Here is a 12549-nt window from a genome sequence, read left to right as displayed (position 1 = left end):
AAATCTCCCTGTTCAGCCAGGCCAGTCGCCTATGATGTAACATCAAAGAAATCTCGACAAGATTAAATGATTCTGCAGTGCCATTGAATGATTACAAGTTAACATTACATGCTTACTTGTACGTAATTTTTTAAAATACTAGAACAGATTAAAGTATTTAGTCAGAATCAAATAGAAAATCTGTGAGATAATAAATAGCAGAACCCAAATTTCACGACTCGCAAAAACTTCTAGGCATCTTAAAATGATCATGATGTCTGTTTCTATCATAGATAGTATAAGCAAACCTAGAACAGGATTAATAAAGCTCACGAGATTCCACACACAGAGACAGAAACAGAGCAACAGAAATAACAGTTTTATTTAAATCACCCAACAGGTCTCTACTGAATGCACAAAATTTTTTTCCATGTAGCACAACCTAGATATCAAGTAAACGTAACTATCAGTGGAAATATGCTTGCCATCTGGTAATTTTTTAGTCTGATACAAAATGCTGTAAAGCTAAAAATCAAGAGAGTTTTAAGTTATTTCAGAGAAGACTTCAACAGACTTTTTCTGAAAAGAGTAAATGGTTTAAAAAAAAAATCAGTCAAAACTTTTATATCAGTGTTTTTCAAGATGACTAAACATAAATCTTGAGACAAAATTTTTATTTCAAAATTTACATAACTTTTGACTTATTAAGCCATTTTTCAGCAAATGGCAATATTGTCTAGACACCCAACTCTAACCCAAATGACTCGAAACATATTCATTCACTGTAAAAAACCGTTACTGCATTTTTCTTCTCAACACTAAAACATTATTTTACAATAAGGGATTCTAATATAAAATATTGTAACCTGAAAGTGCTTTATATTCTAGCATGTGCTGCATACAATACTTTACTGTTGTTAGCATGTACTATAAATTGAGGGCCAAACTAATTTCCTGAGAAATATTTCAGCTTGCACATTAGAGGTTGATTTAGTAAAGCTTACCAAGCCTATGACTCTGATGAATTCAATATTCAACCATCCTCCTAGTAGATGTACACCTTCCCCAGCTCATTATTTCATGCAAAATAATTTGTTCGTTTTTAGTTTTCTTTCACAATTTGGATCCCAAGCATAGAAAGGTGTGCCAAGATTACATGGTAGCCTGATTTATGAAACTACAGTTTGACAACCCCTTAACTACACACATTTGTCACTAAGACCAGTGGGCAAGAAGACAAGCTTTTTAAAAGGCAACCTAGCATCAGGGCTAGCAATAAACCAGAATAAGAGATAAACAATGTTTTTAAATTTTAACCTTAAAGTCTAGCACTGAATGCAAGGGCTTACAAAGAGTGAAGGCTGGATTTACAGGTTCATTTGTAAACCAGCAAAGCTACAGTTCTCCAACACTTTTGTCAACATAATAAAAATTTGATCAGAAAATGTGATCAGAAATGATCACACCTTGTTGTGGTAGGAGAAAATTTTTTGCCCTGGGCAAGCAAAGAATACAATTAATTGATGTAAATATTGATGAATACAGACATTATCTGGTAGATTTAAGAAACACTTCTTTCCCTTATTCATGATTTGTTTAAGATGTTACAGAAGCTATGCATCTGCCCTGATCAGTAAACCTAAGGAGTATAGTAACAGTTTAAAAAGAAATTAATGCAGCATTAAAATTGAGGTCCCAGCAGTTAAGATAAAAGCTAGCAGTCATTCTAAATCTGAGCTTTGTTGAATTGAAAACATTCATATTTCCATTTGCCAGTGTCATATCTGTGTTGAAGAATACTACAGTTACACAGATAAGGGTAAAATAGTACTCTAATTACTTCCTACTGTTAAATTTAAAAGGACACTAAAACCAGTTGATACTATAAAGGATGCTTTCTTTATAAACCACAGGACTGAGCAAGGCCTATTGCTCTGCAGTTATGGAGAATCATTTAGTAGAACGGATTTACACTGTTGTGTGCATTCGGCACTCTCTATGTGCTTCTCACCAATTTGCTCTCTGGGTAAAAAAAAAAAAGGACGACCTTCTGGGCAAATGACACAATGACTCATTAAACCCTTTTAGCCACAAAGATGCTGTTAAAACATTTATGTCACTTCTTTAATGACATTTTCCACATCACTGTTTTTTCAGTGTAAGGCAGACATTTACCAGGGCTCTGGTCTGGTGCCACATGCACGTACACCTGAACATCCTGCTTATCTTATCAGCTCAGAAATTGTTACTGACATCACAACAGCACTTATTTACATATAAAGAATTAACAGTTTGTTCTGTTACTATTAACTCCCAATTTCAAACATGAAAAGATAAGCCATTTACTTGCTTTTTGAGAGTACAAATGATTGTACATGAAGACAACAGCATTGTAAGGTACCTCACACATCCCTGAAAATGTTAAATGGAAGTGTATTAGACGCTGAATAAAAACTAATTTAACTGAAGCATCAGACATATTTATCTTCTGTAATTCAACTGCATTTTATTGTCCACTGCAGACAAACTTAGTCTTCCTGTATATATTCAGATCAGAGACTTAATGAAGCAAAATAACCACACTTAGTATCAAACTCTTTTTCAACTGCTTTATATTGCAGTCTTAGGTTTCTCATTTTCTTCACTCATTCTTTTTCTAGTCTTGTAATAGTTTGAGAAATAGTCATATTCCAAAAGCAACGATTTAACCTTATTAGCTTCAGGCAAAAGGTGTCTAGGCACATAATGCTCCTAATAAGCAGCTATTTTACTGTGGTTTGCAGTTGTGTTTGGCTTTCTGTTTTCAGTGTTCACAAACCAATTAGTTAAGTGGAAATTAAATTTCTGCTGGCATCTATGTGGATTCAAATAAGGCAGAAAAAGGACAGGGGTGAGGTATGCAAAAGGTTCCTAAACCCCCTTCTCTCTTGCTTATCTTCTTAAAAAAAAAAATTAAAAAGCGCAGTGTTTTACTTAAATTTAGTTTAACCAGAAGCATTTCAAGACTGACATTTTTTCCAATTTATGCTTAACAACAGACCTAACTTGTTTTACTAACATGTGCAAAATTGAACATGCTGCAACATGAAACAGTTCATTTCTGGTCTGAAGTGCTAAGATGTTATACTACGAAGATATGAGTAAGTCCATGGTTGTGAGTAGGTATGTTTGAGGTGGGATGAGAAAAAGAGGACAGGAGTGGCAAGAAAGAACACACACACACTGCAATACTAAAGCAGCACAGCCTCCTTCAAAAAGGGAATGTTTCAATACCCTTCAAAAACACCCTTCAAAAAGTTATTGTTTTAAAAAGTTAAAACACAAGGGAGATGAAAGGAAGTACAAAATGTTTCCCTCCACACATTTTAAGCTACTTAAGGCTCCAGCAGTATATGTTAGTCCCTTTCAAAAGTCACAGTAAAATTCACAAAAGAATAGGAACCCTTTAGTGTTTTAGTGAAAACTTCCAGCAGCTGCACCCACTGAGTCACTCAAAGAACAGATCAATTGTATGTTGCTCTATCCAATTTAAGTACCACCACATACAGCATCTAACAATCAATGTTTCCCAAAATTGTTCAAGTGGCAATGTATTAGAAGGGAGTTTGGCTTCTAGGGAATCAAATTTGAAATAACTAGCAGGATCAGTATAGCCCTTTTGTTCATGTAGAATGTCAGAAATTTTGTATGAGTAAGACTGCCACGGACAGGAGGCTTCTGAGCAGGACTTTAAAGAGATTGTAATATCCCCTAGAATCTGCAAAAAAACATTAAGCAGCATTTTCTCCACTTAGGTTTGATCAAATGGTATTTAGCCAGTATTTTGTGGCACACAGTTGCATTTCAGCAGAATTGTTCATACAGAGTACAGGACTCAATCCTGTAAGTTTCTGCACAACCTATTAGACACCTTACTAAGTGTTACTTCAATGAATCTTTAAAGAAGTTGGACATAACTGTGCACCAGCATCTGGCTTCCAAGCACTACTACATTAGAACACATACATGTAACTTGTTAGTCATTCTAGTTCAACTCTGCAAGAAGAGTCAGATGGCAATAGCCAGACTGAAATTTTGTAAAAGCCATGGCACTTTTTCATCAAAATTCCCACCGAACAGGGAAGGCAGTATCTGTGTACTCACTGTCTAATTCTTCAGTAACAGGAAAACATACTCATACTTGCTTGCCCTCTTGATGTAAGAGCTAAACAATTTATATTTAAATCAGTACAGAAGTCCAACAGACTTGAAATTAGGTAAATTTAAGCCACTGGAGTTAATCTACCAATATTTGTATTAAGGCAGTGTCTTACTGCTCCTCTATTTTGCAAGCAAACTCCATGGCTCACGGCACCCCTCAGCAGTTAGGCTATAGGTCTCACTCCACAGCTGTCCTTGTGCCTCTGGAGCAGGAGCAGTGTTTGGAAAACACTGACACCTCACCATACAGTCTCTCTAGGTACACCCAATTCAGTTATGACTGTATTGGCCAGCAAGATTCATAGCACTGGCCAAAGCAGAAAAGTAAAAATTAATGATTACTTTTCCCAAAGAACAAGGCATAGAGATCTCCATCAGTATTTAAGCAGTAGTACTTCAGCGGGAACTGACTATGTTTCTCACAGAGCTAACAGTCTACTGACACTTGAGATAATGTGAAAAAAAAAAGTGAGAACACAAAGCATATAACATGATTTAGCATTCAATAACAAGAGTGAGGCGAAGAGAAGAGCTCTACATAAAATAACAGAAAAAAATGCCACAAGGTCACTGAAGTGTCTGCTAGAAAACTGCTCATCCCTGTTTAAATGACCAAGAGGATAATTTACAGATTGTAACAGAACCTACAAATCCAGCTGCAGCAGTAAGTTTATCTTCCTTCTTCCATTTTTATGTATGACCCATACTACCATCTGCTGGACAAAGTGCTGAACTAATTCAATAAGATACAAGGGTTTTTTTGTTGCAAGAATCCCTTTACCATCACGTTTACCTGAAGCAGACGCAAAACAACCTGGGATGTGTGGAGACCATATAGTGCTGTAAATGACCCCTTCATGGCCTTTAAAAGTGCATAATGATTTCCCCACAGCTGGATCCCACTGAATAAAGTAAAAAGAAAACTGTTGAGGTATACATGCAATAAGAAAGGAAAGGGTTTCACACATTAAAAAGCTTTTTACATATAGAAAGGACTAAATGAACTTCTTTTTACCATGTATCATGAAAAGCATTTGTATACTTAAACTAATATCAAGTGAGGGATAAAGCAGTATCTCAGTTAAAGCAGAATTTCAGCCTCAGTGTAAAAATAAAGAGGAAAGTTAATCAATGCTGTTTCTTAACACAAAGAACTATCAGATCCAAAACAAATCACATTTTTCACCTTCAGCAGAAAACCAACATACCAGCTTGGCTGTTTGATCCCATGAACCAGACACCACTAGCTGCTCTCCTCTAGTTTGGCTCCAGTCAACACTATATGCCTATAAATGATACAACAGCCTAGTTTAGAAAGTGCAAGCCAAATTTTCACAAAATAGACTTGGATTTGCAGATAGTATCTTCATCAGCTAAAAACCCACACCACTCAAGCACCACAAAGCTGCCAACAATGCCATTTTCCTGAAAAAAAATTAAAAATTAAACATCTCAGTCTGTCATTACAGGTACATATAGGTTCAGAAAAGTATCCAAAAAAGTAAAGATCAGCCAAAAGGGGGGGGGGGAGTTGTAGCAAAATCCACATAGACCCACCATCACCAGAAGTTTCTACCACTGTAAAAAGCCGTAATTCAGACTGATTTCTTATCTCTGATCCAATTTTATTCAAATGTCTATAGTTTCAAATTGCTAGCAATGTAAATGTCATCTCTCTTCAGAGCTGACTATGGAGCTGACTTTGAGGTTTTAGCTGACTAACAACAAATGCTTTTTTATGTTATCTAATACTCATAAGAAATACATGCCATAAAATACTCACGATTTTCATCTTATCCAGGTTCTATGACACTTTTTTTTTTACCATGCATATCCTCAAACAAAGAAAATTAAAAACTCACCTTCCCTCATGACTAGTCATTTCAGCTATTAAGAAATTTCTCTTCTTCGTGTAGTTTAAATAAGCTCCCTCTTCTCTAACAGTTTATTCTAACCTTGGTTCCTGCCTTGACAGAGGACACCTTAACTCCATCCTTCACTGCTGATTTTTCAGCTCTGCTGCCTCAGCAAAAATGAACACTCTAAGGTAGTTCTCCAAATTACTTCAAATCTTCAAATCTCTAAGTCTCAAGAACATTTACAACTTTCATCTTGAGATGCACTGCATCTTCATCTACATGATGGAAAATGCATTCTGTTCCGTCTAGTTTTACCCCACACCAAAATGGCTCAATAACATGCAGTGGGACATGAACCATTTCAGTGCTCAGGTGGATAAATATTATCTGAAACAGCTTATTTGCTTCACCTCCTGACCCATTCAGACCTTCCACGACACTTCTCAAACATGGCCACCAGTAGTAGGTGGCACTGCTCTCACAGTTGAGCCACTAACCACCAAGGGTTTGTACTCCAGCTGGGACAATCTGGTTCTAACACAGCACTGGATCTAATCCACGAGTCAACATACTAGATGCTGTGTTTCTCTTGGTTGGATGGAATTGTGCATTAAATGACAGCAACACTGTTTTGAAGGTGAAAATGTTTGGACCTGTGTCAAAATCCAGCAAAAGCCAAAGTCTTCCATGGGAAGTGTCCATATGTGTGAGAAAAGAAATCAACGTATCATTTAGCTACTTCTGAGCATTTTCCTTCCTAAGAAATATTGCAGTTTATGCTAGATCCAGCTTAAATTAACTGTTTTTCATCTAGTTGCTTATTTCCCATAAACACAAGGCAACCACTGGCCACAGAAAAACAAAGTGCATTATCTGCAGCTTTCCTTCTTATTTTACAGTGTCCTGCTTCCCATATATACTGAAAGGCATATTGCTCTGGCATTATTTTGTGCAAGCTCCCTTCCTCCAGGAGCTTATAACACAAATGTACAAGACACTCAGACAAATAACAAACTGAAAGGTAATTCTTTTGTTTTTCCAAACCATGACACTTTGCTTTTCTACTTTTGTCAGCTAACTACCAGTACTACAGCTCATTAAAACACCCTCCCTTTCAACCTGACCCCTCCTATTAAAGTAACAACAAAGGAGACATACAAGTACCTGCTCACATTTTAAGGATGGAAGATATCACAGTTCTCCAAAGTGGCTCCTAAGCTCCTCACAAACATTAGCCTCTCTCTTTCCCCTAGATCTGTGTGATAGCCTGTGCTCAACTCCTAAGCTACTGCTGTTTGGAAATGCCCCTAAATGTATCACTACTAGTATGCCTCTTTCACACAACAGCCCTATGAAGTCAGCTCAGTTGAAGTGTTTGGCTCTCATATTCATGTCCAAGGTTTTCCAGGAAGAAATACATCTCTGAGAAATATGCACCTGTGTCACACAATTCACCGTGCCCCACATATTTAGGATGTGCCAGATCTACTGCGCAGATAAGGCAAAGCACACATATGGCTTACAGCTCAGTCATGAGCTATCAGCACATAGATGTGCCGAACACGTGCTGTGACACGGATCTGTGTACATACAGCAGACATGGTTGGGACTGCCCAGCACTCTGCAGCTGCATCAGAGGCAGTGGGACCAGTGCAAATTCTCCTTCGGGCAAGAATTACAAACCGAACAGACAACAGGCTTGGAAAAAGCAAGAGCTATTTTCCATTTGGCATGTGATAAGTTCAGGTAACAGGAAGAGAATGAAAAGAAGGTGGTGTGGAGAACCAAGTAAGGTTCACTTTTATTCTTCTTTCCTTGTCATGCTGTCATCCAACATAAATTCACAGGCTCTTCAACAGAAGCTGTGTTGAGCAACAGGGAAAGACTAATAGCATAGCATAAACCTTAGTTGTTAATCTTTTAGTGCTTTATCTTCAATTTTAAAATAGATTAATACTAGTTTATGCCTAAACAGCAGCAAGAAATGCCTCAGGCAAGATGAAAAGATTATAAAAAAGATGTGAAACCATAAAAAACAGTTCAACATAAATGCTTAGGCTCACTTTACAAGACAAATTTATTTCAAGCATTCTATCGTCTCACATTCCGGAGAGACTTCATCAAAATTAAAGTAAATTAAACTAATTTATTCATGAGATTCAGCAGTTGGTTAGTGCTGGAATAAAACTCATTGTCCTTTGATAATAAAGACACACTTTTAAATTAAAAATGCACATTCTTTTTGAGGAGGGACAATGATCTCATTTAGAAAACAAGAAACAGATCCCTGTCAACCTTGCATTAGAAATACTATGAAATGCAGTGACAAAATTGTCATTAGAAATGTCAGACAGGGATTAAGGATTAGGAAGGTAGTCAATCATTTTAAAGACCACTGTCTGCTAGTGTTTACTACAAACTATTAGGTATACTCCCGCTGAGATATATCCTCTTAATGCATGTTTATAAAGAATCAATACAAAGCTTTCGTAGCCCACAATAAACTCAGTCCATGTTTCCTATACTGTCTTTCTAACTCATGGCTGAATGCATCCACCTCCCCATGCTACCTGCTAAACTAAGACTTGGACACAGAAATGTTTACTTCACAAACAACAGATGGTGTAGCAGAACCAAAATAAACTTATGGACAGAATTTCAATAAGAAAATGATAGAGGAAAAAAAAATTGGTATTCTGCTTTGCCTACGTCTTTCTGTTATTACCATCAGCCTTTGAATACTATCATCAAATCCTGAACACAACTACAAACTCATCTCTCAAAATTATTTACATAGTGTATGTATTAAAGTACCAAAATTACAAAGAAATAAGGTACAGAAGACAGACTGTCATGTAACTGCAGTCACTCAGCTTTTAACTTTGTGCTTCATATCTGAAAAAAAAACCCCCAACTTGAGGTCTTTGCGAATATAAAACTGGATTCTCTCCATTTTTTATGGGCTACATATCCACTAGGTTATTTTATTCAGATGTATGTAATTTAGATAAAGTGCCAGTAATCCAGGCTAAAACTGAAAAGCATCTAAAGTTCAAAGACTTGACGGAAGTGAGTTGAGAGTTAGAAGGAAAGAATGAAAAAAAAAAGGGGGGGAGGGGGGAATGTAGAAAAATCACTTGGGGGAAGTTAAATATACTAAAGCACAAATGTCCTTTAAAATATGCAAATACATTTATGAACATGAATACAACATTTTTTCTCTACCCATATTGAACTGCATGAAGAAACTAAGATCTTAAGATCCAACCAAGGCTAAAAAAACAGACATGCTGTCCCAATATTTGACTACTGTTACTTCAGTAGGACCTTACAGATGCTAGGATGGAGAAGGACAAGCGGCAGAAGTCCTAAGGATCTGCATATAGTGTATATCACCTATATTCTCAAGGATAACACTGCTATATACATCAGCTGTCTGATTTAGACCTATTCAATAATGCTTTCCAAAAATGTTGTACTTTCATACAACACCATGATTACTTAGCCTATAAGAAACCACAAACGCTATTTCTGAATATATTAATGTAATTAAGCAGTATTTACTACAGCATACAAATGTACATATGAATATGTACAATGGGTAACATTATTTTGAATATAAAGTGTATTAAGTTATAATTCAAACCACGGATCAAAACAAAGTTAAAAAATAGACAACATAACTCACTTGATAAGTCCACAAATAAATATTTAATAATTCAAACATTAGATCGCCTATTAAATTTTTCACGTTTGCCTAGTTTACCTCCTGAGTGTGCTCTTTATAGACTTGCAGCGGACCTTTGGTTTTAGCTGTATCCCAGATTTGCAGAGATCCATCTCCGCTAGAAGTGATCAACACATGTTCATTATTCTCACTCCAGGTCACATCAAACAGGCCATCATTCCAGTCAAAACTAAATTGGAACAATGAAGATATTTGTCCATGAGAAATCGTGACATAAAAGTCTGGACTAGTTACGTGCAAAGACAGTATTTCTTTAAATGACCCTCTGTACCATTCTAAACAGTATTTTTATATATTTGAGTTTCCAGTAAATCTCCTTACAAGTAACTTACTTGTTATAATGTCAACTTTTACAAATGTATGCCAGAATAGGTTGATTAAGTTAAAGCATAAATGAGCCAACGACCTGCCACACACAGAGAACGAAATCAGTTTTCAGTTTTAAACTTGAGAGGCAAACAGAGACCAAGGCACCACATGTCTCAGTCTGATCTATGGTTTCTCGAAGAGGTTGCTACAGAGGTAGAAGCCCTTTGTCTGTAACAACTGTCGTAAAGAAAGAAGTAAAACTGTTTGCGTTGGCAGAGCTCTATCCAATTCACACCACCATTAGGAAGCTGAGTCACAATGAAAAACCAACAGAAAGATAGTCATGAACATATTAAAGACCTCCACTCCCTTAAAAAGGGCTTTCAACACACCAACGATTTATCATATGAGATCTGATACTATATATTAGTTGCTCTGCAACAACTATCAATGACCGTGCTGTTATCTGATGGTAAATATGAATTTTATTTACCCCCTTTCCACTGAAGGTTCAGCTAAGCTCAGGTTAAACTTCATGGCACCCTGCAGTAATGATGAGGGAAAGGTATGCACACAGAACGTTTCAATGGAGAAAATGACAACAGCTTACGGCTCAGGAAGTTACAGGACTTTCTAGCACAAAATAAGTGGAATCTCTGGAAACATGGAAATGAACAGTACTAAACCAGAGCACTTAGCAGAACTAACAGTGTGTCGAACAGCTTCAAAAAGTCTTGCTTTATAATGATGAATTAAAAACAGTTTCTCTGAATATGACTATTTGTTAAGCATTTCTATTTCATCCCTCTTAATCTAAACAATTGCTGTTTCAAAACCTTCTTTAGAAAAATTTTAGGTCATTAATAGTCAAGTATTAATGCCCTCTTTCCTAACTTTTTTCCTCCTCCCATCCAGAATGCAAATCAAACTCCTCTCAAACCCTTAGAATATTGGATCTCCTAGGGAGGACCTCCATGACTTAACGCAGCTTCCTGCTCTATTTGCAGTATAAGGCAACCATAATGGCATAAATTTAGGTAGCAATGCACTGTTCCCAAAAAGCTAAAACTTTTCATTTCAAACTAGGGCAGAGAGGCTGCTTTTAATTTACATTGTCAGTTTTCTATAAAAACTGTATGATTTACACCACAGAAAAGATGTAATCCAGATTAACAAAATCCATGCAATGTAAACTTATCATTTGTAAGTAAATACAGATACATTCATTTGTACATAAATAGAAAGAGAGTTCAGTAGACACTATAGCATGAATACAATACTTTTTATTACTAACAATAACCCAAAATATTGGGGTTGTGTCTTGTACTCACAGGTACATAGTAAGTTTTCCTCTTGCAAAAATAAAACATAAACCTATGTTACCTCCTGAGCAGAACAATCCCAGCTTCATTTTGTTCCAGCACTGCCAGAGTTCCACAACCTAAACCAGCAAAATAAATCAAAACATCACAACTAGCTCCCCCATGCCAAAAGGAAGTACTGTGTTCTGAGGTAGCTACAATGTACAAATACAAAGAGCATCTGAAGTTTAAGAGGCCAAACAATTATTTGAATAAATAAACATCTTCTTGTCTCATGTTCTCTAAAACAGTAAATTAGTTATATCAGATTGTTTTTTGGGTGCCCCCTTTTTTTGTTGTTTTCACTCCAGTATATCTGTAGGTGAGGCTGGAAAAGAAACAACTTGCTTCTAAACGACAAAGATGCGTTTTCCCCATGACCCTCATGTTACAGACACACCTGCATGGGGTTCCTTTTAATCTTTTTGGTAACACAGCATACGTAACAGTTTTTCTTCCCCTTGAATTTAGTAATACACACACAGCTCACCAGAAATGAAACAAATCAGTTCAGTACACACACGGGTACTGCTCTCACAATATGGGATATTGTCAAAGCAATGCCACGTTTAGAAACTTTATTTAAAATGAATGCTTTCAGGAGCAATACTCCCACTGGAAATGAAAATGGTCCCAATGAGGAGACAAGTCCAGCCTGCCTCTTCAGTGGGACCAGGGAGTCTGCAGGGCCTGCATGAGCACTCAGGGACCGAGACATAAATAGTTAAAATTTTAAGGAGAAAAAAAAAATTTCAGACGTTTCATTCACACTGTGTATGTCTCTACTACAATATTTATTTTCCACCCGATAAAATCAGTACTCCTCTGAGAGGGTTTTGTGAAAAACGCCCCCAGAAGAGCGGGTCTGTGCGTTCCTCAGCGGGAAACCCGACAAGCGGGGGCCCGAGGCCGGCGCCACGCTAACCCCAGCCCGCTGACAGAGACGAGACGTTGTACCCGAACAAAGCAAAAGCAACACGAAGGGAAATCCCAAAACACTTTTACAGACGCTGACTGACGTTCCAGACACCCAGACTTCCCGCCAGGAGCCGCCGCCGGCGACGTACATTAACGGTTATCCCCCTCTGTCCCC

The 12549-nt window shown here is 37.1% G+C and overlaps 1 protein-coding gene across 1 annotated transcript; it reads right to left on the bottom strand.

The window, feature by feature from the left end:
* Positions 1–4972: 4972 nt before the first annotated feature.
* On the bottom strand, positions 4973–12525 carry PEX7 (peroxisomal biogenesis factor 7; the record flags this gene model as incomplete). The annotated part of the gene is made up of 5 exons (XM_010285226.1): positions 12345–12525; positions 11479–11536; positions 9805–9955; positions 5388–5465; positions 4973–5081 (listed from the first exon to the last, which is right to left on the bottom strand). Coding segments are annotated over exons 1-5 (577 nt in total), but the record flags the coding sequence as incomplete, so codon positions are not given.
* Between the last annotated feature and the right edge of the window lie 24 nt (positions 12526–12549).

Source organism: Phaethon lepturus, unplaced genomic scaffold (genome assembly GCF_000687285.1).
Source record: "Phaethon lepturus isolate BGI_N335 unplaced genomic scaffold, ASM68728v1 scaffold53954, whole genome shotgun sequence".
NCBI lineage: Eukaryota > Metazoa > Chordata > Aves > Phaethontiformes > Phaethontidae > Phaethon > Phaethon lepturus.
This window is presented reverse-complemented; position numbering and strand designations above follow the sequence as displayed.